The sequence below is a fragment of the Onychomys torridus genome, chromosome 7 (genome assembly GCF_903995425.1).
Source record: "Onychomys torridus chromosome 7, mOncTor1.1, whole genome shotgun sequence".
Lineage (NCBI taxonomy): Eukaryota > Metazoa > Chordata > Mammalia > Rodentia > Cricetidae > Onychomys > Onychomys torridus.
Window position 1 is genome coordinate 73,327,699 of NC_050449.1, and position 27,801 is coordinate 73,355,499.

The following is a 27,801-nucleotide window of genomic DNA, read 5'->3' on the forward strand; positions in this document are numbered from 1 at the left end:
CGGAGGGAGGGAGGAAAGAAGGAAGGAAGGAAGGAAGGAAGGAAGGAAGGAACAATGACATCATGAAATTTGCAGGCAAATGGAACTAGAAAAAAATATCATCCTGAGTAAGGTAACCCAGATCCAGAGAGACAAACTTGGTATGTATTTACTCATAAGTGGGTATTAGCTATAAAATAAAGGATAACTGTGCTACAATCCACAGACCCAGAGAGACTAGGTACTAGGAAGAGTTCCTGGTGGGGGGGTACTCAGATCTCCCTGATAAGGGAAATAGAAAAGATTTCATGAGTGGACTGAGAGCAGGTGGGGATGGGAACATGAGCAGGATGGGGGATGGGAACAGGTTGAGGGGGGTGGAGGGGGTGAAGGGGGGCACATTTCAGTTCAGGTAGAAACCTGGTGCAAGGGAATCTCCCAGGAATTTACAATGATGACCCCAGCTGAGACTCCTAGCAATAGTGGATAACGTAGCCTAAACTGGCCATCTCCTGTGACCAGGCAAGACTTCCAGTGAAGGGACTGGGACACCAAACAAGCCACATAATCCTTGACCTATGGTCTGTCCTACCTATGAGATATGCTGGGGTAAGGATGGCCTAGAGATTGAGAGAGTGGCCAACCAATGACTGGTCTAGCCTAAAATCCATGCCAGGAGAGTAAACTCATCCCTGACACTGCCTGGAGTACCAGGACCCACAGGCTGGATGACCCAGACAGAGACCTAAGATAGAGCCAAACATGACTGGAGAAAAAAGATGTCAATGAAATGATGCCTAACGATGTTCTGCTCCACTCATAGATTGGTGATAGTCCAGTTGTCACCAGAGAGGCTTCATCCAGCAACTGATGCAAACAGAGACCTTCAGCCAGACTGAGCATCTGAGCTTGAGGAATCTGTTGGAGAGAGGGAGTAAGGATTATAGGAAGCAGAGGGGTCAAGGACTTCACAGGAAAACCCACAGAATCATCTAACGTGAGCTCATAGTGGCTCACAAAGACTGAACTGACAACCAGGAAGCCTGCATGGGTCTGACCTAAGCACTCGGCGTGTGTAGCTTGGTCTTCTTGTGGGACTCCTAACAGTGGGAGCAGGGACTGTTTCTGACTCCTTTGCTGGGTTTTGGGACCCTATTCTTCATATTAGGTCGCCCTGTGCAGCCTTAACACATGGGGAGGTACCTAGTCTTACTGCAACTGGATATGCCATGTTTGGTTGATATCCATGGGAGGCCTACCCTTACCTGAATGGAAACAGGAGAGGAACGGACTGGGGGATGGGATGGAGGGGGAGTGAGTGAGAGGAACTTGGAGAAGAGGAGGGAAGGGAAACAGCAGCCAGGATGTAAAATAAATAAATTAAAATAAATTGCCAGGCCGTGGTGGCGCACGCATTTAATCCCAGCACTCGGGAGGCAGAGGCGGGCGGATCTCTGTCAGTTTGAGGCCAGCCTGGGCTACAGAGTGAGTTCCAGGAAAGGCACAAAGCTACACAGAGAAACCCTGTCTCGAAAAACCAAAAATAAATTAATTAATTAAAAAAACAAACACACTTTGCAGCGCCTCTGTTGTCACTCAGATACAACACTGCCATCTTTCCTCTTCTGAAAACATCCTCAAAGAGCCGCTTTCCCAAGCTCCCTGGAATACCACCAGCCCTCTGCTGTGAACCTGAACACCCGAAGAGCCGACTCAGTAGATGGACAGTTTTGTTTCCAACCCTTGGTGGTTGGCGCTAATTGTCAACTTGATAGACTCCACAGTCCCAGAGATCAGCCTCTGGTGGTTAATGTGAGTTTACACTAATTGAGATGAGAAGACCCAGCCACTGTGGGAGGCCGGGGTTTCTGACTGCGACCCCAAGCTGTGGGGAAGGAGAAAGGAGCTAAGCAAAGCAGCATGTATCCCTCTGAGGTCCTGGTGGGCTTCAAGCTCCTATTGTCTCCAGTTCCCTACCATATTGGAGTGTACCCTTGATCCGTGAGCCAAATCAAGCCTCTCCCCCACTTAAGCTGCCTTTTATTTTTTCTTTCTTTCTTTCTTTCTTTCTTTCTTTCTTTTTTTTTTTTTTTTTTTTTTTTTTTTTGAGACAGGGTTTCACTACTATATCCAGTTCCTTAAATTACTTTTGTCAGGGTTCTCTGTTTTTGTTTTATTTATTTGTTTGAGACAGTCTCACTGTATATCCCTGACTGGCCCGGAATGCATGTAGTCCAGGCTGGCTTTGAACTCTCGATGATCCTCTTGCCCTCTGCCTCCCATGTGCTGAGATTAAAGGCGTGTGTCACCACACCCGGCTTTGTCAGGGTTTTGTTTTGTTTAATCACAGCGACAGGAAAGAAAACTAAGACACATCCTGAGCTCTGAAGCAGCACTGGGATCTATAAATGTCTTCTGAAGTTCTCCCCTCGCTCGAAGCCATGGCACATCACTTCCTGCTCTGTATCCAGGACTCCCTTTCCTCTCTAGCCAGTACTTTTTCCTCCACCCCAGGCTCAGTATTGTCTAAGGGCCTGTCAAGGACGGATGCTGTGGCACCAGCACCATGCTCCTCAGGCATAGCTATGTGTTTTTCTCTATATTCACTTTTTTTTTTTAAACACAGGGTTCACTTCAGCACATGTAGCTACTTATATTAATTAGGAATAGGCGCTAGAGAGATGACTCGGAGGTTGAGAGCACACTGCTCTTCCAGAGGACCTGAGTTCAATTCCCACATTCACCCTGGGCAGTTTAGGAGCACCTGTAACTTTAGCTCCAGGGCAACCAATGCCCTCTTCTGGCCTCCAAAGGCACCGCACTCATGTGCACAAACCCATACACAGAGATGTGTACTCACACAATTTTAAAAAATAGTAAGACAATATATATTTTTTTAATAGAACTAAACAAAAGTCAAAATACAACTTCTTAGCCTAATTAGCCACATTTCAAGTAACTACAAGCCACATGTGGCTAGTGACTACCATACAGTTGGGGCAAGTACAGAACATTCCTTTCTTCATCAGAAGTTCCAGAGAGTAGCACAGGTCTATTTCATACCTGAACTGCAGTATAACATGGTCCCAGACCTTAGCACAACTGACTCCATGATGGGAGTACCATTAAGGGTGTAAGACTCAGCATGTAGACACAATACTATCCGGCAAAACAAAGACCTAATCCATCGAATTCATAGTTCTGGGAAAGTCTCTAAATGGACTAACCTTGCTTTTGGGCTTCTGTAGTTCTGCTTCTGGCTAACTGTTCTTGTTAACTGAAGCATGTCAATCCAGAACATGGTTTTAGTGCTTAAAATCTCACCCTGAAAAGTTCGGGGCTACACTGGGATCACAAACACCCAGTGTAGTCACTGGCTGACTAATCAAGACTTTCTATTGGCTTAAATCTGTATTCGAGCAGTCTTCTCTAGTAAATACCCTACAACAGGAGACCTGGAGGTACAGATGTGTACTTGATCTCTCCCCTGGAAGCAGTTCTAAAATCAGGAGTCCCTTCTGCTCCAAATCCATTTATTGTGCACAGACATTTTGATTTTAGTCAAAACTGGCTCCATCCGACAAATACACATATACAACAAATAACTGAGGAATATTTACATCCATAATTGGAACATTTTGATAGGGTTCGCTCAACTGGAATGACTGGATCACTCTCACTGATAGAAAAGCTGGTCACAGCAGAAAGAGGGTAGCTCCAACTTTAACTGAGTGCCCTACAGAGGCTTTTCTCAAGTCCAGATCCCAGCAAACAACCAAAAATATTTTGTGGGAGATTTATTAATATGTCCCCTCTCCACACTTCTCAACAAAACCAAAGTTCTACCCTGTACTATCAGTGAGTATATTGTCCTCACTACAGACTGATTCTATTAGGAACGCCAAATATATTCCACCACAAACAGTGAAAAAAATCAGACAGCAGAGCTCTTTGTCCAAATGCAGACAATACTGCCACTCGATTCTGAGGCCTTCTAGTCAACAAAAGGCCAGATGTGATCTTGATTTTAAGCAGAAAGCAGCCTGTCTTTCTGCCTCCTGCACTCAATGAAGACATGCCATTCCCAGAGCTCTGATCATGTCCTCGGTGTGAGATTTCACTGGGCGCCTTGCTCAAGGTGACCTCAGCCTGATATTCTAAAGATGAAGCAGTTGAGAACAGGTGAGTCATCCAGCTAAAAAGCCAGAAAGGGTAAGTGAAATCCAGCACTTCAGAAACATGGAGGAGTTTCTCCAGGAAGCCACACCCTGTGACAAATGGAACCCATTTAGGAGAAGAAAAGCTATCGCCAAAGAAAAAGGTGGTATAGTGCACCCCTTTGAGACAAGTCTTTTGTGTTTGGCAGCACTAAGTGATTCCCTCTGAGTTGATTATCCTCATCTTCAGTGGAGTATGACAGCTCTTTTTAAAGATGACAAAAAGGAGGGCTGGAGAAATGGATCAGCAGTCAAAAGTGCATAAAGCTGCAGGGGACCTGAATTAAGTTCTCAGCATTCTCATGACATCAGGTGGCTCACAATGGCTTGTAACTCCAGCTCCACAGGATCCAAGGCCTTAGGCACCTGAACTCCTATGCTTGCACACAGACACATACATGTAATTAAAGACTGCTCTACCACCCCCAAAAGAGGATCAAAACAAACAACCAAACAACCAAAGCAACCCCCAAAGAACCCTGGAATCATTGTTTGTGTGCTAGAAATATCATTGCAAATATTTATGACCATTATCAGTAATTCAATAATAACACAATTTTGTATATGGTGCTTATACTTTATATAATTCAAATGTTTTTGAACACATTATAACATCAATCTTGGTTTGAGGTAGTTCAGCTCATAAAGTTCTTGCATGAACACACATGTGCACATATAACACACAGACATTTATCCATTAACAGATATGACCATGTACACACACACACACACACACACACACACACACACACACACACCCTTCTAAAATTGATCTTATGAATGTTTTAGAGGGTGTGTAAATATTAGAACATTTTGACATCATCAGTCACCGATAGACTAACAATGATGACAGATGCCTAGCCCCTTTCTAGTCCCTTCTTTAAAGTTTTTGGGTTTTTTGGCAACACAATATTAGTACATAAGACACTTGTAGAACAGGTATAGATGGGATGCTATGATTTGTACATAACAAAATTATGCAGGACTTCAGAGCAGAACAAGGGCAAATATTGGAGGGAAGAAATATAAAAGACTTCACAAAGAAGGTAAGCCTTTAGTGGTCTCTAAAGACACATAAACTGGCTAGGAAAAAAAAGTAAAAGATAATACCCTACAATTTCCCAAAAGAGACCAAATTTTGGCTCGCAAGTATTCTCAGTGTGAAAGAAATAGAGGATAAATTCACCTTGGGACGGCGATGGTGTTTGAGTTTGTATTTATGAGTGTGAGTCAGAGTCGTGGAAGAGTGTCCATCCTGCTCATTTGGATAGGAACAGTCATTTAAAGGAACACTAAAAATGACTTTTTATCGCTAAGAAGTAGATCGTTAACAGAGTCTGCCAACCAGCCTGAGAAATTTTTATTTCAATCTAATAAAGGCTAAAGCTGTCATATAAATTCCTTTAAAAAAAAAGATTTATTTATTTATTTATTATGTACACAGAAGAGGGTGCCAAATCTCATTACAGATGGTTGTGAGCCACCATGTGGGTGGTGCTGGGAACTGAACTCAGGACCTCTGGAAGAACAGTCAGTGCTCTTAACCTCTGAGCCATCTCTCCAACCCCCTCATATAAATTCCTAAGCAAGAGAATGACATAATCAAGAGGAATACTCTGGCAAAAGTTGTCTCCAAAGTCTGCTGACCTCTTGACCCCCAGCTCTGATATTTGACCAATGATTACAGACATGGTCTCCATTCAGAATCTGCCTGCCTCTTAGGTTTCAACATTTAATGGGAGGTTTAGTCAATGTCCTAACTTCACCATTTCTTCACACCATTAACTCCAATGGCCTTCACTGCTCCTTCCAAGACCACACTCAATATCCTGTTAGTGAAGTCAGTGTCCCACCAAAAGCTATGTGCACATCTCCAGTCTCTCCTGCCCTTTCTGGATTGTTCTCGGTTGGCCTGCTGATTCAACCCCGTAGTTCTTCTTCCTTGTTGGGTACTCCTCACCTACACTCTCTACTTCCTTCCTTGTTGGGTACTCCTCACCTACACTCTCTACTTCCTTCCTTGTTGGGTACTCCTCACCTACACTCTCTACTTCCTTCCTTGTTGGGTACTCCTCACCTACACTCTCTACTTTCTTCCTTGTTGGGTACTCCTCACCTACACTCTCTACTTCCTTCCTTGTTGGTACTCCTCACCTACACTCTCTACTTTCTGGTCTTTTCACTGGAACCACTCTGACAACTCTAACCCTAATTTCAACACCACGAACTGTGTCTCCTGTTAAAAGGGAGACAAATGCAGTGTCACTTCCTGTACATCTTTAGACTCTACTCACGAGTGACCACATTATCCACAACAATCTTCACAAATACCTCACCACCATCTGGGGCAGTGATTCAGCATGTAGGTGATCTTCCTAAGCACCACTGATGAGCCCACATCCCCTCTTGGTGGGGCAGACATCACTTTACTTGAATGAGAAAGGCAAGCCTGTCAGGGAGCTCCTTCAACTGCCTTCTCCTGAAAATCCAACCTCTCATCCCCCTGTCACACAGAAGATGGAGGGTTTCCTCCATTTCCTCCATCCACGTCAGCTCCCAAGTCATGACTTCAATTCTCTTTCTTCTGTCTCCTCCAAGATTCTGTCATCAACAAGCCTTTCACTACCTATGTCCTTGGCACCGCTCCTTTCTGGTTCTGTAACCTCTTAACCTATCAATACAGTAAAATCCTGTAATCATTGAAAACCTTCTCTGACATCATCCCCTGAAAGCTGCTATCCTGTCTCTGCTTTCCTCATTCAAACTTGTCCAAGTAGCATCTATATTAACCAAGTTCAGTAACAGTCACACTAGAAGGTAGGAAATCCCCCTTCACACATCAGGGACTGAAGAGAGGTCCAGAGTCAACACTCAGAGGGCCAAGCAGCAAGCATGAACTTTAAACCAACAGCTGTGGAGCCTTCATGGGACTGGACTAGGCCTTCTGCATCCGGGAGACAGTTGTGTAGTTTGGTCTGTTTAAGGGACCCCTGATAGTGGGCTTTTTGGAGCCCATTACCTATAATGAGACACCTTGCACAGCTTTGATGCAGAGGGAGGGGCTTGGGCCTTCCTCAACTGAATGTACCAGGCTTAGCTGACTCCCCATGAGAGGCCTTACCCTTTTGTAGGAAGGGATGGAGGGGTGTTAGAGGGGAAAGGCTAGCCAGGATGGGAGGAGGGATGGGAGAGGGATCCATGGTTGGTATGTAAATAAATTTTAAAAATTTCTTAAAGAAAAAAAATTCTACCACATTTCTCTGTAGAATTTAGCTTTCAAGTCACACTGTTTACATCTCTTAGAGAAAGCCCAAAATAGAGGTTAATGTGTGTATTCTAAGGGCCTTCATTTTGTGAAACATGTTTTACTGCTCAGCTAAAGAGGGAAGTGATTAACCCCTGCTGCCATGCATGAGGATGTACTTCAGATTTAAATTACTCTTAACCATTTTCTTTTCTAAATTCCTAGATTTCTGATAGGCATAGCTCTCTATTTCTTTAACTTCCTTTCATGCTTAGAATTGCTGGGATCATTCTGGAAAGCATTCCCAGTGATTCAATTCATAAAGCCAAAGAGAGCTCCAGCCCTCCTCAAGCAGAGCTCTCTGCCAGTCCGACTGATGGACCCCTCAGCTCTCTGACACCTCAGGCTGAGATAAGGAGGACCCTAAGTTTGAAAATAGTAAGTGTATGAAGCTCTCCCATAAGAATGTTCCTCAAATGCTATAAAACAGCCACTCTTAAGTGATTATTTTAAGTTCTAAGGATAAATGAACTGCCTTGAGGAGAAAGATGTGCTGAGAACAGGCTTCCCTTTGGTAGATGGAGAAGCAGAGACGAACTCAGGAAGAGTATTAAAGAAAATGGCTAGACATTCCGAAAGGGCAGAGCAGAGGGAGCTGAAGTCCTTTGTGCATAGTAGACTGTTTCATAAGCCATGTTTAAGATACATCACCCTCTGCCAGTTGCCTAGGGTTAGAGACTGTTTTCTCAGTGTGTCAGTGACTGTGGCATAGCCTGCAGAACACCAAAGCCAACAGAGTTCTGATATATTATCTAATTGTCATATCTAGTTCTTCCTCCATGTCTGTATATGCAGGGAGAAGAGAACAAAGCATAACAGCAAAGGGAGAAATGATGAGATCCAATTAGAGAGATGTCCCCCCTAAAATGTATTGAAATAGATAAGCCAAAGGAACTTACAATACAAAATAATTTTTTGAGTCAAGGAAATGAATTTATTCATGTTTTGTTTTTGACTTACTTTATACGAATATAGTTTTGCCAAGTCTTTTATGCTGTGGTTTTTATGATGAGAGTACTACTTCCTTTGAAGTTTTGTTGATTTTAGTACAGCCAAGTTGACAGGATTCTTAAAAGTGCTATTTTAGAATAAATACAGGGGAAAATGAATCACAGTGCCCAAACAATGGTTTGGGTGTACAGTTTCATTACTTTCAGTTCAGTCTGGGAAATATGTAACTAGTTTTTCACCCAGAGAGTAAAAATGTTCCAGTTTATTAGAAAGCACGTGTTACTGGAAACAGTCAAGGACAAAACTGTAATAACAGAAACCAGCTTAGCAACCTTGATGCCAGCAACATTGGTTGGTCCTGGTGCTGAGATGGTGAGTTTGCATCTGCTGAAGTGTGGCAAGGAAAAGTCTGGAAGATGTCCTTCTCTAACAGACTTCATCATTGTCTTGAACCCTTGACACTGTAAGCCCATTTTTCTGTGTACCACCCTACTTCCTTTGACCTATAGATGTGTCCCCCTAAGGCTTCCTACTTAAATCACTTCAGTGAACACCAGCCATTGACCAGTGAATACAAAACCCCCAGACTTGCATAGTATCCAGTATATGGCATCTCTACTGGCCCCACATTTATGATTTGCATCATACGAAACTCTGAGCTCTGATCTCACTTTGTCCCTCTGATGAAAGAGAATTCTTCAATTTCTCTTGCTTAAAAAAGTATCTTTTTGGGGGTTGGGGATTTAGCTTAGTGGTAGAGTGCTTGCCTAGCAAGCACAAGGCCCTAGATTTGGTCCTCAGCTCTGAATAAATAAATAAATAAATAAATAAATAAATAAATAAATAAATAGTATCTTTCTGTACAATGTCTTTGGATTGTGAGTTTACATATAAATTTACATGGAGGAAACTCTGGAAATCAAGGGTAAATACAAAGTTCCTGAAGTCCAATCCCATGTGAACATCCCTAGAACTCAAGTGATAAGATAGGTAGGATGTTAGACTGTATGTAAGACAAGGAATTTACACCTATAGCAACTATGACTAAAAGGTTGACTTTCCTTAAGCCAGGGGCATAATTTTTTGTGATATAAAGAAGATGGAGTGAGGAAGTCATCTACAGTTTGCATTACAGTCCCAGTATTAGAGAGAACCTTGGGATGTCATCTCTAGAATAATGAGTCACATGCAGCCAGCCCATAGAGAGACTGGTGGCCATTGGAGGTCTGAGAAACAGCACCCTAACTACTCCATGGATGCTGAGTCATCCCTGCAGTCCTGAGCTGACAGCAACTTACTTCCCAGTACACAGGCCTGCCTCTTCTCCCAGCACAAGCCTTTCAGACAGAGCCCTTTTCCTTCTCCTGGCCAGCAGCTTAGCAAACAGCCAGCACATTTTCATCAGCCCACTCACATTTGCTAGTGTGAACAGCTTCCCCTATTAACCACGAGACCCTCCTCCAATGTGATGGTGCTAATAGAGCACAAATGTCTACTACAAAAACATCTCTACATCTCCAAATCGAAGATCACTCTCCTCTTAAACAAGTGTAAGCTTGCAAAATGTACATTTACAAATATGTACATAGGTTCCTTTGTGTGTGTGTGTGATAATCTGCTTTGCAATTTAAATCACTATGGAACTCTTTCCTGTTACCCTTGTCCCTGATGAATGATATTGTACACATTTTACTTTTTTATAACTGCTCAGGAATCTGTGTAAATAAATATCCTGTAGTCAAAGAGATAAATGAAGTCTTTGGGACATCTGTCTACTTTCTTCAGGTTCCCAGGCGTATGAGCTTACATGCAGTGTCACTGTGTCCTTAAAAGCCACATGAGTGGCCTCAGAGTCTCTCATGATATAATAGCCTTCTACAGAAGAGGTGCCTGCAGGAGCCACAGATTCACAGTAGCCAACATAGCTGAAATGAGGGGAGAAGATGGTGTTGCTTTGGAAGGATCTGAAGGTGGCACACACCCCCTCACCATACTCAGTCACCCATCATCAGTCACTGGGGCACCGCACAGCTTAAAAAGATGGAGTCATCGTTTAACTCTACCCAATAAATGTAACAGACAAAACAGTGACCACGTTTCTAGGAGTGGTGACATTACTTTTAGTAATGGTTGTATTCTAGAAAGTTTTTCTTTTGCTGTGAAATTTAAATGATTTTGTTCGGTTGTATTTGCTTGTGGTGTTTAAACTTTAGTTCTGTATGTTTTCTAGTTCTCTTTACCCCAGACACTTCCTTATCTGCACACACACACACACACACACACACACACACACACACATACACGCGCACACACACACACACATACACACACACACACACACACATACACACACGCACACACACATACACACACACATACACACACATACACACACACACACACACACACACACACACACACACACACACACACACGCGCGCGCGATGGGAAGAGGAACATAGTAGCCACACTAGCTTAGAGTAGGCTGCAAATTCTCTCTCTGGTACTGACAGAACGAGCAAGACAACAAAGGTTTCCCTTCATGCAGTTGCTTGTACTCCCTTGGAGGCTCTTGCAAGCTAACACAAAAACAAGCAAAGAAACAAATAAACAAAACTAACAACAGGGAAAACAATAACTTCATTCTTAAGTCATCCTGTCCTGGAAAAAAAAAAGTTACTCTTCCCTTACTGTCAGAAATAATTATCTAAACTCAGAAATTAAAAAAAAATTTTTTGAACTGTTTCCTAGATCCCCCAAAACACAGACTTCTTCGAATGGTCCTGGCTCATGGAAGCTAGAAAAAGTTGGTGTGTGGGTATTGTGTTCCCTGAAATATTCTGTGTTCCCCAAAATAAACATATCTGGGGTCAGAGAACAGACAGCCCCTAGAACAAAGCCAAAAATGGTGGCTAAAAAGTGGGTCAGAGCAAGCCATAACAGAAGTTGGGCGGTGGTAGCACACGCCTTTAATCCCAGCACTTGGGAGGCAGAGCCAGGTGGATCTCTGTGTGTTCAAGGCCACTTTAGAAACCCAACCTTTAATCCCAGGGAGTGGGGTCAGAAAAAGAAAGGTATATAAGGCATGAGGACCAGGAACTAATTGAGAAAAGCATGTAGTTAGTTAAGCATTTAGTTGGTTAAGCGTTCAGGCTTTGGAGCAACACAGTTCGGCTGAGATTCATGTGGAGGAGGACTCAGAAGCTTCCAGCCTGAGGAAACAGGATCACCTGAGGAACTACCAAGGTGAGACAGCCACGGCTTGTTCTGCTTCTCTGATCTTCCAGCATTCACCCCAATAACCTGCCTCGGGTTTGATTTTATTAATAAGACTCTTTAAGAGTCCTGCTACATTGGTATGGGAAGGCAGAAAGATCACTGGACCAAGAGCTGAGATGAGATCTGGACAAACCAGCTTCTGGCTCCTAGCCTTAGCTTCATTTATAAAGTATGTATAATGATGTCTACATTTTACTGAGGTCAAATGAAATGGCAGACTTGAAAAAGCGTTGGGAAGCCATTCAGGTTCTTCACAGTGTGCTGTTATGTTCACTGGGTCTCATCTCCTAAGACAGGCAGAACACTGAAGCTGAGAATTACAGAGAAATGGAACAAGATGAAGCAAAAAGGCTGAAGACTCCAGCTGTCTTGACCGCTCTCCCTCCCTCCTAGAAGAAATACAAAAGTGCTAAGCACAACATGCCGTTTTCCCATTCCTAACACTTCGACATCTGTCAATCAGAGCCCTGCCCAAATAGATAGCCTGTCTCCAGAACCTGAATTAATGACTGCTGAATAATATCACAAAAGGAACTTTATGCTTCTAGAGAAGCTGGAAGCTGGAATCAGCACCTGGTCACGTGTCATTCTGTAAACAAAGAGTTACTCAGTGAAAACCCGTGCCCATATTAGGATTTAGACAGAAACGAGGAAGATAAGCCTCCTTTCCCAAAGATGCTCGCAGTCCACCGAGGGATGGGTGGATAGGTCCTTCAGGAACTAGAGGCCCACGCCCCAACAAGCCTGACTCTACCTGCAGCTCTCCTTCCATTATACTCAGGAGCTGGATGAGATCCTCCTTGGATAACTCCAGAGACTTCTTGGTATTTTTTTCACTTTCTCCAGATGACTTGAGGTGCCGTTTGACAGTTCCCGAAGCCATGACATCATCTTCCTTCCGATTTGCCTTGTTCTTTTTTGCCTCTTCTAAGGGGCCTGTACCAGCAGCATGGCTGATGATGGAGGACTTGGGGCAGGAGACATGCCTGTTAGATGAACTTTCTCCACCTTGGTTTCGTGATCTCATTCCCACCTGCAACACATGAAAAGAGGTGTTCTATTTTTCTCTAAATACTTAGGAACTTATAGCAGCTTTACAACTTCATTGATAAAGAGAAAAAGAACAGCTCCCATGATCTCCCCAGTAGCCTCGGTGAATACATTATTAAAGTTTCTAGGAAAACATTTGGTTGGTCTTCAGGAAAAAGTAAAAACATCTCAAGCAAGATGAAGCCAGGTATCAAGTGTTCTCAGTCACACTGATCACGTTGGGTACAGTAAGATGAGAATGGCAATGTGTCTTGAGATCTTCCTTCCCAGAACAGTTTATTAATGAAATAAACACAGATATGAATTCTCAAAACTCAGAGCCAGTAATCCTTAAAATTATCAATGTTACCAAAATCGATGAAAACTGTCGCAGCTCAGACAAATAAATGTGACTGTGACATTAGGATGGGACCCTAGAACCAGAGACACGACCAAAAGAAGGGAGGAGGTCTGAGGGAATTGTGGATGCTGCTCATCAGCAATGCTCGAATCCTGATCCTGGCTCACTATTGCAGTAGCAATTCCACACTCACCAAGATATCAGTTATAGGGAAAACAGAGTGGGTTATACAAGAACTCACCACAGCATGTTTGAAATAGCCCAGAGAATCTACATAAAACCCCTTACTGGAAGATTCAAATTTGAAGCATTGCCAGGGGTGAGCTGAATATCACAATGGCAAGAAAATCCTAGACGGGACAGCACACAGTGATAGGGAATTTTATTTTTCCATAGCCTCTTTTTTTCAAGGTGGGTTTTCTTTATCAGTCACCAACAGTGGTAAGAGTATCAGAAAATTGGGTGAAAATAATCAATTTCAAAATAAAAATTTGAGGAGGCTGGAGAGATGGCTCAGAGGTTAAGAGCACTGGCTGTTCTTCCAGAGGTCCTGAGTTCAGTTCCCAGCACCCACATGGTGGCTCCCAACCATCTGTAATGAGATCTGGTGCCCTCTTCTGGCCTGCAGGGATACATGCAGGCAGACCACTGTATACATAATGAATAAATAAATCTTTTTAAAAAATAAATTAAAAAGATAAAAATCTGAAACAATATTTTCTAAAGAGAAAGGAGAAAGCCACAGCTAAGGCATAACACACCACATGGGGAGAACATTCTAGTTATTATATGATGAATGTTTTAGGGTTGTCCCCTCCAGCACAAGAGAACAGGACCAACAGAGAAGCTGCAAGCCAACACACTGAGCTCAGAGGCCGGAACTTCAGTCCATGGAAGAGAGCTCTATTGCCCTGGAGCTGTGCCTCAAAACTTGCTTAAGGCACAGAATCCTGGGTGAAGCAGGTGGTCTGTGGTGGTTTCAATGATAATGGCCCCCACAGGCTCGTGTATTTGAATGTTTGCTCCCCAGTTGGTGGAATTGCTTGGGAAAAATTAACAGGTGTGGAGGAGGGGTGTCACTGAAGAGTGGACTTGAGGTTTCAAAAGCCCACACCATTCCCAGTTCATTCTCTCTGCTTTGTGCGTATGAGTAAAGTGCTCAGCTACTGCTACAGCGCCATGCCTGCCTACCCACTGCCATGCTCCACACCATGGTGGACTGTAATTCTCTGAAACTGTAAGCCACTTTTTCTTCTATAAGTTGCCAGCAATAAAAAGTAACTAAAACATGGCCTTATTTAAAATTCACAGTATAAACAGTCATTCCCTTGAAACAGCTAAACCACAAGATTTTCATTATTCATTCCAAACAGAATGACTTTGTTACCGGAACATAAATTCCCCTTAGGAACCCAGTCATATTTAGGAACTAAGGAAAGCTTTTTAAAACAGATTTTACAACAGTTAAATAAACACAGTATGATATCTCCTTTCAAATAGTGAATATTCAAGTCTTCACATGTATATTGAAATCAACATTTCATGTCCTTTTTTGAGACTAACTCTTACAATGGAATGAACCCTTTTATGGGTCAGAGCTCTCTATAACTGTAAACAATATGAACTGAAAAAGTATGTCATACTGTCCTCTGAAAGACTCAGTGATTACTTCTCAATTTTAGAGCCTCTTTTGTGCTTCTCTGGTAAAGAAAAAAAATTAATGTTATTTTATGATGGAAACCAGGGCACTTTGGAGATGCCTACTGTACAATATTGCAGCTTATTTGTGAGCTAACCAAAGTTCCATGACAACTTTAAAGAAGAAATAAAGTGGGGCTTGAGAGATGGCTCAGCAGTTGCTACTCTTGCAAGAGGACCAAGGTTCTGATCCGGCACCCACATGGCAGCTCATAACCATCTGTAACTCCAGTTTCCAGTGCCCTCTTCTGTTCTCCACAGGCAAGAGGCACACATATAATACACAAACATATACAGGCTAAATAGCTGTGTACATAAAAATTAATTGAAAATTAAAAAGAAACAAAGAGCTTAAATAGTAAAAATTTAACAAAGGAAGAAGGAGAAGAAATAACGGATGACAAGTAAAGAAAGGGGAAAAGTGACAAGGGGGATGGGGAATAATAGAGTTTCAGATTAAACTCATGACCACACTCACCACACTCAGCCAGCATGGGCTTCCCAAACTGAGTCTCAGCAACTCCACACACACACACACACACACACACACACACACACACACACACAAGTTGCTTTTATCTAAAGTAACTCTGTCTGTAAACTCTTAAGGCCTTTTGAGATGACAGATCAAATATTAATTCAATAACGTTGATTTAGAACACGAACTAGCAGACTTTCTAGACAATTGTTCTCAAAGCATAGGAAGTGGGGTGACAATTTAAACTGGCACAGCCCTGTAACCAAAACACATTGTGTCTGACCCTCTTATGTATATATCTGCCTGTGTTATCTGTGTGCTAATCACAGCTGTATTTGAAAAAACAAACAAACAACAACAACAACAACAAAAAAAAAACAGAAAGTAGAACCAACTTCTTTATATTTGGTCTTTCTAAACATTTCCCCCTGAAGTTAATGCTGTCAGGTAAATCTTATCATGGTACTATTTAAGTAAGTTTTGTAAAAAATAATGAATGAATGAATGAATGAATGAATAAATAAATAAATAAATAAATAGATAAATAATACCCAACGTGAATTTTAGAATTACCCAGTAATTTTATATCATTATTGGCTCGAAAGCTTGAAATCTGGCTCCCTTCCACATGGATTCATTTTAGCCAATGGAGGATCTCCTGTGGTGGACCCTTGATGTTCATTTTGTCTAAGCAAATATTTCTCTTCCTGTCATTGAACTTTCACAATGATTACTTTTCTTTTTACATGGGCACATAGATTCTAGTTTTTTCTTGGTGAGCCAGATACAGTCTTCCATCTTTATTTACATAACATCAGTGAGCAGCACCTTCTTATCTCTGGAATGTGATATTCATCAGTGATAGCAACACTAGTCAAGACAATTCAGGAACTGACAGAGCCTGAGGGAGTAAATATGATTTTTCAATAGTTTAACCAAGTGCACTACCACGAAGAATTAATTTAAGTTACTTTATTTGTACCTTTATTTGGGTCTTGTAGGGACTAATGTCCTGCCAAGGTACCTGTCAAGGCACCTTCTGCTGCATCCTTGAGAGAGATCCATGCGTGTGTCATTTCCAACAGTTATCCACTGCCTCATATGTACAAATCCTGAAGTGCTTTACAGACAAGGATGACATCTGACATTTACACCCACCTCAGAAGCAGGTGTTGCTATTCTGAGACTGGCAGATGAGGCCAATGAGGTTTAAAGATGTAAGCTAGAGTTCCCTTTGTCACTCAGCTGGAAAGAGTAAGGATCTGAGCATATGTCTAATGGTGGAAATCAGGATAGAGAAAAAGTCATGAATGCTCATGAGATAATGTTTTCCTGGTGTGCACAATGGAATCAAAGAAATGCATGCACATGTTCCCCTCCACAGGCACCTTCATATAGTAATTGAAATTTGGTTACTAAAGAAAAAAACATAAACATCTATTTCCAAACCAATGAACTGGAGAACATGTAAAATGATGAATTTTCCAAGATCTTCCTGAGAAACAATCTGATCTAAGGGTACACATTATGGAAATAGGACACAAAATCTGATTGGGAATTGACCATTGCATGCATGTGTACTGTCTTAAAAACCCCAGAGCAGAACAATAGCAACCATTTAAGGAGAAATGGTTAAAATTGAGTCCATTGTACTTACAAGATTAGGCAGGTGGCAGAGAGTGTGCAGGTGGAGCCCCACAGGCCTTCAATAGCCTGCTGCCAGGCTGCAAGTTTGAAAACTGTAAGTTCCCTGAAGGGAATCAGACACCTTTGCAACCCTCCATGGCATATCCTCAAAAGAGATTTCCTCCCAGAAAACAGGTAGACTACACTGAAGATTCAGGTCAGGTTTTGCAGCTCTTTTTGAAAACTGGTATTATTTGGAGCACAGATTCTTCTCTTTCATAAGCAAACCATACTAACATAGCTCATTAAATACATTTACTTTTCCTTTCATAGCCACCTGTCAGCAATACAGGGCATGGAATGTGCTGAGCAGAATGGGAAGAAAGGAAGGGCTGAATACCATTCTGCAACTCCTTTATCTATGGTCCTCCCCCCTCCTCATTCCTGCTGCCTTTCACACTGGGCAGTACCATAGCCCTCAGTCAGATGGGTGGTATCTCATGAATTATAAAATATAAATACAAATATGTGGAGTTATTTATGCTGAAATAACAGGCATTTCCAAAGCCTTTGGAGAAAAGCCTGGAGAGACAGCTCAGTGCCAAGAGCATCAGCTTTTGCAGAGGACAGGTGGGCTCCTAGTACCTGTGTCCTGAAGCTTACAACAGCCTGCAGCTCCAGCACCAGCCTTTTATGGCCTCCCCAGTCACCCCTACAGACACACACAGACACACACACACACACACACACACACACACACACACACAGACACACAGACACACACAGACACACACACACACAGACACACACACACACAGACACACAGACACACACACACACACACACACACACACACACACACACACACACCACGATATTCTCTTTAAAAATAAGGAAAAGAGGGTTGGGGATTTAGCTCAGTGGTAGAGCACTGGCCTAGCAAGCGCAAGGCCCTGGGTTCGATCCTCAGCTAAAAAAATAAAAATAAAAAAGGAAAAGAGATAAGTGCTTAACAATTAAAGGTCCATTCTAGTCCCAAGCTTCCTTGGCCCTTCCAGACCCTAACCTCAAACCTCCCCTGGCACACTCACACTTACACTTGGTCCATATTACATACTCCTTTCCCTGTGATTCAACACAGCTCAAAATCCTCCCTATCCTTGCCATCAGTAAAAACCTCTTTTCGGCATGAGTTGGCTCCTTCTATGCTCATAGGCTTTTCAAGCACCCAACTCCTGTCTGTTTCTGGTTTCATTTTCTCTATTCATAGCTTCAAGAGCCTACCCAGTATATAAGATGAGAATCCACAATATCATACGATGTATATTTCTAATTACTTCATAGAATTATAAGGAAAAAAGCCTAATACACAGTAAAAAGGTAACCCTGTCACTACAGAGAAGCTTACGCTTCACAGTGTGGCCTAGCAAAAAGGCCTACAGCCAGGGAGTGCCAAACTGTCACCACAGAACAGTCCTCATTCCTTCTTTCAGAGAAAAAAGACAAAAAAAAAATCACTTAAAACCAGGGGCAAAAGAAATAGTTGGTTCTAGTTTTATGTCCTCTATGAATCAGGCCATGTTGATATCCATGGTCCATGCCGCCACCGAGAGCCATGATGGTGTCTGTGGTCCACGCTGCAGTAGATGGTCACATTGACATCTTTGGTCTGCATTGCCACTGGAGATCATGCTGAGGTGCATGGTCTGTGCTGACAATGGAGGCCACTGAAGAGAACTCTTAAGAATGGTGATAGGGATGCTGAAGTGTAGCTGTTCATAGTTGATGGCTTCTGGCAGGGGTGGGGATGGGGAAGGACTCAGTTATCTTTAAGGGGCTGGCCACTAGGTGTTAGACAGACTATGCTTCAGTGAATATAAAGGGGCAATTCATTCTTTTCTTCTTCTTCTTCTTCTTCTTCTTCTTCTTCTTCTTCTTCTTCTTCTTCTTCTTCTTTGTGTGTGTGTGTGTGTGTGTGTGTGTGTGTGTGTGTGTGTGTGTTTGTGTGTTGGGAGAGGAGGTCATAAAGGAGGGGTGGACCTGGGAGGACTTGGAATTGAGTATGATCAGGGTGCGTTATGGGAAATTCTCAAATAGTCAATAAAAATATTATGTTGGGAAAAAGAGAGAGAAAATCCAACCAACTCACTTCCTCCTTTCTCTGTACCACCAGGTTATTTTCTGTGTGCATCTTGGGTACTTGTTTCAATCTGATTAAAACTATCCCAGCCCATAGAATGTTGAAACATCTCTTAGAGATTTCCATCTTAACAGCTAACATTGTTCAGAAAGGCTTCTGGATTTACCAAAAATGTTACAGTATTCTCCTAGGTTTACCCTAAATATTACCATGTTTTTCTTTTTCTCCCTCACTGTCTATATTCTTTAAATCTTTGAAACAACCAGTTTTTAAATTGTAAATGTTTTTCTTCTGCTAGGCCAGATCTAGCCAGACAAGTTGAATATCCCACTAACCAGTCTCATGAATCATTAGAATTTGGGGAAAGAGGATTTTCTGAGCCCCCATAGCCATGCTGCAATCAAAAGGCCAAAGCAAACACCACAACTGTGGCAAAACAGAAAAATATTATTTTGCTCTAGCCCAAAACTACGCTGAGATGTTCTAGGAACCTCCAGGGTGATAGCAGCAGACCTATGAAAGTTTTGCTAGGAAAAGAAAGGTTTAAAAACTAGCAAGGGACTAGGTAGGGGAGTCCCACAGAGTAAAGTGAGCAGTGTGGAAATGGAAGAGCCACACAGTGTGAGCGTTACACTGAGTGACAATGGAGGGCGACCTTTCTCAAACAAAAGTCTCCAAATGTTAATTCTTCATCACAGCATCTTCTGTGCTGCCCCTGGCCCTCCACTCCACAGCCATCCTCTCATGTTCAAGATCCTCTGTCAGAAAAATTGAACTTCCAGTCTTGTCTCCTACCCATTTCCTATGTTGATGTGTTTGTACATAGACTTGTAACTATCTACATATCACAGCAGGTTCATTTTATTTTTACATGTTGATAGTTGCTCATGAGGCTAGAGAAAGATGCTCAGCCATTAAGAACACTGGCTGCTCTTTCAGAGGACCAGAGATTGATTCCCAGCGCCTGCCCACACAACAGCTCACAGGCATCTGTAACTCCAGTTCAAAGGAACTCGGAAGTCCTCTGCTGGTTTCTAAGGACACTGTGTGCACACAGTGCCTAGACAAACACGCAGGCAAAACACTCATACACATAACATAATGTTTAAAGATTTAAAAATACATTTGCTCATGAATTCATAAAATAATCTAGTCCAACCGTAGGAGAAAGGGGCCAAGAAAGGGAGTATGTGGAGAAATATGCACAACTTAAAACACACACTTTTAAGAAGACTTTAAAAAATAGACAGGTATATATAAGAAATTATTAATTTGCATCATCATCATCAATTTTATTTTATTTTATTTTTTTGAGACATGGTTTCTCTGTGTAACCCTGGGTATCCTAGCATTTACTCTGTAGACCAGGCTGGCCTCAAACTCACAGATCCACCTGCCTCTGCATCCCAAGTGCTGGGATTAAAGGTGTGCACTACCACCACCTTAAGTAAAAGTTGATAAATGCAAAACAGACTACTCCACCCTCGTATTTTAAATTGTTTTGTGATGATTTCTCTGTGTGTGTATGCACACACATATGGATAACACATGTGCACACCTGCGTGTGTGTGTGTGTGTGTGTGTGTGTGTGTGTGTGTGTGTATGTGTGTGTGTGTGTGTGTGTACACATGTGGATAACACATGTGCATACCTGTGTGAGGCTGCACTCATAGTATGATGAGGGTGTGGAGGTGAGGACAACCTTGGGAGTTGGTTTTCACCTTCTATCATGTGGGTCCCAGGGACTGAACTCGGGTCACCAGGCTTGGTGGCAAGCGTCTTTACTCACTGAGCAATTTCACTGGCCCCACCCTTGTGCTTTTTAAATCTCCTCTGATTATTGCAACAGTTTCTTCTCCATTATCAATTGTGTGTGTGTGTGTGTGTGTGTGTGTGTGTGTGTGTGTGTATGATGTGTGTATATATTTGTTCACGTGGGCTTGTACATGTGGTAGATAACAAGTGTGTACACAACACATGGAAGCCAGCTGTCCACATCAGGAGAGTCTTCTTCAATCATACTCCAAATTATTTTTTGAGTCGGGGCCTCTCACTGTACTTTTGAGTCAGGGTTTCTCACTGTAGTTTCGAGTCGGGGTCTCTCACTGTAGTTTCGAGTAGGGGTCTCTCACTGGACTTGGGTCATTCAGCTAGACTGGCTGACCAGAGAACTTCAAGAATCTGTCTGTCTGAATGTACCCCCAAACCCCAGTTTTAGGGTTACAGATATCTGTGCCATGGTACTAAGAATCTAAACATAAGTCTTCATATTGCCATGTTTGTGCTGCAGGCACTGTACATATGGTGTTATTACCCCAGCCCCCTTCCTTAGAAATTTTAAACCTTTGCTGTTCGTATTACTTGGCAAACATAAAATCTTGAGAATTAATGAGATTTCTTCATATCATCAAAATACCTATTAATAGACATTACTATTTGAATTTAAAATACCTTAGATAATAAAATAAAGGCTTATAGAACTTACGGCTTCCAGTAAATATTACCAGTTGAAAATCTAGTTAGAATCAAGAAAGACTACCTATGTTCAGAGTAGCAATTGACAAAAGCAATGAATAATATTTGGAGAATTTTCTAACACTGAAAAAAGAAAGATTTATTGAAGTTAACACAAGCATTCTGTTGGAAACACAGAGCACTACATAATAGCACTTATTTCCAATCTCATCCGCAACACTGAAATAACAATAAACAAAAGAAGGAAGACAGTTAATCATGTAAAAGAACCACAGACGAGAGAAGCCTTTGACTTCAGAGAACAGAAAATAGGCACACTCAGGGGTACTGAGGTGGACACCCAAATCCTGGCAGTGTTGGAAACCAGCAAGATGCAAACAGCTCTCCTTTCCCCAGTTCCTCTGAAGTTAGGAAGTCTGAGCTCCCCTGGGTAAGAGGGTAACCAAGACGCCCCAGATCTCAGGTCGCAAGTGTCCACAGTGAGAGACAAGGCAGACTCTGCCAACATGAAGCCTGAGCTTCTAGTGTACACTGCTGATGCATGTCAACAGTGGTCACTGTCCTTTCGGCCACCTCCAGTCTCCCGCTCACTGCTGTAGTGCGGCTCTCTCCTCAACTGCCCTCCTGAGCACATGCCTTTCAACTACGACTTCCTTCATCACAGGCTGTCGGGGTGGGTTCCTGAGGAGCTTCTGGTCTTCGTCTTGTGGATTCCTCTAGAAAATAAACTGTAGCTCATACAAATAGTTTCTGGTTTACCTCCCTAAATCAAGCTGTATGCTGGCCACTTCACCTCTCCCTCTTTAAAACCCAGGACACTGAGGTCAGGTGGCAGTAAGTGTGGCAGTTTGGGACCAGGACATGAGTCTCCTTGGGTGTCCTTATAGCCTATGCACAAATGACACCATAAAGGCCTGGGACCCTGTAGCCTGAGTATCACAATTTGCCTCTTTTACTTGTTCATAGTATCTTCTACAGGGATTTGGGGTTTTGTTTTCTCTTCCTTAACATAAACAATGCTACTGTCAATCTATAAAAGAGAAAAGAACTTATCCATTTAGTTATAGACTGATATGTACAGTAATGATGACAGAGTGGCATCTCTGATATGTTTTTCATATATTTCCAACATATAATTCTTGACCTTTAAATACATTTTAAAATATATTTATTATAAGCGTATGAATGTTTTTTTGGGTTCCTTGTTTCTTTGAAACAGGGTCTTACCAAGCCAATGTGGCTGGCTTGGAATTCACTATGTTGTCCAGGAGGGTTTCAAACACCAAATAATCCTCCTGGCTTAGCTTCCTGAGTGCTAAGATTACAAGAATGAGCATTATGCATGTTAGGATATTACATTATTGTAAATCTGAAGCCCTGTTACATTAGGCACTGTATATAATCAATAACTACTGACTGATTACAAAGGGTAAGGCTCTTAAATGTACATGATTTTTTTTTTTTTTTAAGTTTTTTGAGACAGGGTTTCTCTGTGTATCTTTGCGCCTTTCCTGGAACTCACTCTGTAGATAAGGTTGGCTTCGAACTCACAGAGATCCTCCTGCCTCTGCCTCCCAAGTGCTGGGATTAAAGGTGTGTGCTACCACCACCCAGCTTATGATCTCTGCACTTTTCTGGTGAGTTTGACTTTTATTTTTCCTACTTGACAAAATAATTTTTAAAATGAAGATAGGCAAAATGAGGTATAGATAGTTATTTGCACATATAATATGACTAGTACCTGGGAAAGCCTTAACTAGAACACAGGGCAATCTGGAATCCCCAGATGCAAGTCAAAGTCTGGAGGGCAGCTTTTGTCTCCAGGTCAGAAACACTGATACTGAGGAATCCATAGCCACCCACCATGGGTTGAAATACATTTACAGAATATAAGGCTCCCACAGCCTCACACACCACCACCCAAAGTAAAACCTCACAATCTGAGGCATTTTCTCTAATTTCAACTCATGCAATATCTTGTTCTTCTAAGAGCACATTCTCTTCCCTTCTTCCCCAAGACTGCCTTTGTATTCCATTTTGCACGAGGTGCTCCTCACCCCGGGTGATGGCTGGGTGTGGTGATATTTTATTTGTCCTCTAATAAATAGAGCTTACTTGGAGATCAGAGGAAAAAAACAGCCACTATATTAAACATAGAAGTCAGGCAATGGTAGCACATGCCTGTAATCCTAGTATTTGGGAGGCAGAGATTCATCCAGATATCTGTGAGTTCAAGACCACACTGAAGGACACAGCCAGGCATAGTGACACTTGCCTTTAATCTCTTTCTGGAGGTCTGTACAGACAGACAGGAAGTGATGTAGCTGGGTGGAGAGAGGAAGTGAGATGGCAGGGCACAGAAAAGATACAGGCCTGGGTATACAGGAAGTAGCTCTCTTTGGCTAAGGATTTCTGGAAGTAAGAACATGACTTGCTTCTTTCTGCTTCCCCAATCTCTCAGTTTCTACCCCAATATCTGGCTCTGTGTTTTGTTTTGTTTTTTTATTAATAAGACCATTTAGCAACCATCTTACAGGTGGGTGTTCATGAGTGTGGAGGTCAGAGGTTAAGCTCTGGTGTCCTCCTCAGTCACTTTCCACCATGTTTTGAGGCAGAGTCTCTCACTGATGCTGGAGCTCAGTGACTGAGCTGAAGTGTCTGGTCAGTGAGCCCCACGGAGCCAACTGTCTCTGCTTCCCTCAGACAGGGATCACAGGCATGTGCTGCCAAGCCTGGCCTTTAATATGGGTGTTGAAGGCTGGACTCAGGTTCTCATGCTCACACAAGGGCTTTACTGAGCGAGCCATCTCTCCAGGCCTTGTATGAGACTTTCCAATGGACCTAAAGGTTACCTTGGCCCTCACAGTCTTTACATATAGCTTTTTAAACTGTAAAAATCACTGGCACTCCAAAGACATAACTATCATGACAACTGAATATTAGTTGGACCAATCCTTCAGCTAGCAAAATAAAGGGAAAAACTCTGGTTTCTAGATGAGCTAATTATTCTATTAAAATAACTGCAAAAGTCTCATATTATGAAAATGTTTGTCTTATATGGAAAACATTCTTAAATAATTTCACTACGTTTTCGAGAAACATGAGGCAAATCCCATTTGACAGCCAGCATTAGCCTCGGTTAGTGAAAGGAATGATGTCATTGCCCCATGCTGACAAAGGAGAAAACTGGACAACGGAACCGACTGCTCCGTGTGTGCATTGACCGTGACTCCATGTGTTCTAAGTGCCAACATATGTCAGCTCTGTTCACCTGGCAGAGGTCTCGCCTTCCAAATCCTTAGACTATTTCCTAACGTGACATGGTAACTTCAAATTCATTTGGAATGTAAAGAAATAAGGGTATGTCTAGTTTAAACACCCAGGCTCTGTGTTTTCTAATTGTCCTCAAACATTCCTCAGTGTAGATTAGATAAAAGCCTGAGGCGCCCACATTTAAAGCCAAACGGAGCTAACGGAGGAACCATGGAAGTAGAAAAGTAAAAAAATCATTCCCATCAACATGTGTGCTGCGAGGGTAACCATAATCACTTCATTGTCTAAGGTATTAATGATATTTACCACTCTGACACTAGACCAAGAGACTGTGGCTTCTTCATCAACCAACCGATTGTCATAAACTTAGCTGGTGAGTGAATGCAAATGTTGGTGATAAGGTTGGAGAACTTTGTGATAAACTAATGAAGGTCCTTAAGAATCTAACATGTGTGGTTGGGGATTTAGCTCAGTGGTAGAGTGCTTGCCTAGCAAGCACAAGGCCCTGGATTCGATCCTCAGCTCAAAAAAAAAAAAAAAAAGAATCTAACATGTAAAATACCACACCCCAACAACACAGAAATTTCAGATCCAGCATATGTCTAGGAAGTACATATATGCCACCACCTTTGCAACAGTTTTGTGAAAGACATTAGGGCCCCTAGACACCATTCTTCCCTACCTTGCAGCCACCCCACCTCAGCTCACCAACCAACCCCATAACCTCGTGAATCAACAGGCCTGGAGTTTGTATTCCCAACTGTCCTAATCCTCTTTGCTCTTAACTCTTTGGAACCAAAAGGCCTGTAACCCTGCACAAGTCACCTCTCCAAGCCACAATTTCCTCATCTGTAAAATGGGGACAATAAGGTTCAGATATATTACCCACTGTATGACGTGAAGCCACAAGCTTATTGTTCTCTCTGTGTATGTGAGGGTCCTTCCTGGCAGTATTATGGCAGAAAGCACCATCCTGTGACAGATTAACGGTTGAGGTTTTAAGATACCTCTGAATACTGCCATGTAGTTAAGTACTAGGGACAGGGACTCTCTGTGTTCTGCTGCGAGTGTCTAAGACTAGGATTGGCAAGCTGTGTGTAGACAGTAAGTATTTCATGCTTTGCAGGCTATATGGCCTCTGGTGCTTCTGCTCAGCTCTGCTCCATGCAAGAGGCAATGACAGTTGGTACAGAAGTGGCCAGATGTGGTGATCTTGAGCCCTTAGTTTGCCAGCCCTGATCTAAACTGTGTCCAACTTGATGGATGGGGTGCGTCTATGCTGGGGAAGGGCAGTTCCCATACCTCTCCATTCTGCCCCCAGTTTACTGATCTGAAAATGGGAACAGAATGAGAGAAAAGATAGGACTGTAAGGACCTTCTCTGTCCCGCCCTCCTCCCCTTTCTAATACATTGCTGAAGGAACGAACATAAAAGGAAAGCAGTGCCCGTGAAGTTCTGTGGCTACAACTCAAGAGGGTTCCCACTGGCACTAGCCGGTGCCGTGTGACACACAAACGTACAATCCAGATTGAGCGGTGAGCGCCTCTAGCACCACTAGGTATTTTTAAGACACACAGAAGTGACCCACTGCCCAGCAAAGCTGGAAGGTGGACCGGAGAGGCAGCTGGCCCGCTGACACATGCGTCATCAGTGCAGGGGGCTTCCAAGGTGGACCACCAAAACTGGGGCTGAAATGGAAGGTGTGGGGTGTCTGTGCAAGGGTGTGAATTGGGATGGAGCTCCAGAGATGTTAGGAGTAGTGGGGTTGTTTCACCCAGAGTCAGAACATGAGAAGACAGCAGTGAGCACAGTGGGCTTCACCATCGTGTGAGCTGAGCAGCTACACAGGCCCCTGCTTCTTGAGGCTGGTAATTACTCATTTCCTTTTTTGTTTTGTTTTTGTTTTTTGACATGTATCACATGGTCTCATAGTCATCGGGTAGCCAAGGATCTTTGAACACCTGATCATCTTGCCTTTACAGAGACCAGCACTGTAAGCCTGCACTACAGACCCAGCTTGAAACTCTTAATTGTGCTCGGACACACCTCCCTCCCACAGTTTCATTTCTCACTAGGCTTTTTGATTATACATACAGGCAGCCCTCACAGCAACCAAGAATCACTCTAACCCAGACAAAAGCTGGGCTGTCTGTTACTTCCAGCAGACCCCTGGAATGTACACCAATGTACAGGGCTTCATTTACACCCCAAAATATGAAGAGAGCTTGAGAGGAGACAGGAAGACTGAAATGGAATTTTAATTTCATCTTAGACTAAGTTAAGCCGATAATAGTGAGTTTACCAGGAAATATTCAGGTTAACTTCCCTGCCTAAGTAGGGGCTGTGGTGGGTATTGTGTTCCCTGAAATATTGTGTGTTCCCCGAAATAAACATATCTGGGGTCAGAGAACAGACAGCCACTAGAACAGAGCCAGAAATGGTGGCTAGAAAATGGGAAGAGTAAGCCATAGCAGAAGTTGGGCGGTGGTGGTACACACCTTTAATCCCAGCACTTGGGAGACAGAGCTAGCCAGATCTCTGAGTTCAAGGCCACTTTAGAAACAGCTAAGCATGGTGACCCACGCCTTTAATCCCAGGGAGTGGGGGCAGAAAGAAAAAGGTATATAAGGTGTGAGGACCAGGAACTAAAGGGGAAAAAGCATGTAGTTAGTTAAGCTTTGGAGCAACACAGTTCAGCTGAGAGCCATTGGGATGAGGACTCAGAAGCTTCCAGCCTGAGGAAACAGGATCATCTGAGGAACTAGCAAGGTGAGATAGCTGTGGCTTGTTCTGCTTCTCTGATCTTCCAGCATTCACCCCAATAACTGGCCTTGGGTTTGATTTCACTAACAAGTACTTTTAAGATTCCTACTATAAGGGGCGGTTGAGAAAAGGAGTTCCAGAAATATAAAGAGCAAAGTTGAGATGAGACCAGTCATGAAGAGAGCAGGTGGACTAGAAAGCTAGATCAGTGGGTAAAGGTTATTCCAC

At 42.7% G+C, this 27,801-nt stretch overlaps 1 protein-coding gene across 2 annotated transcripts in view; it reads right to left on the reverse strand.

Annotated features, from left to right (window-relative positions):
* Filip1 (filamin A interacting protein 1) overlaps positions 1-27,801 on the reverse strand; it is a 168,315-nt gene that overhangs the window by 83,608 nt on the left and 56,906 nt on the right. For both annotated transcript variants that reach the window (XM_036194124.1, XM_036194123.1), the window contains exon 2: positions 12,485-12,763. In XM_036194124.1, the coding sequence (XP_036050017.1) occupies positions 12,485-12,757 (273 nt within the window). In that variant the 5' untranslated portion in view covers positions 12,758-12,763. The remainder of the gene's footprint in view (positions 1-12,484; positions 12,764-27,801) is intronic.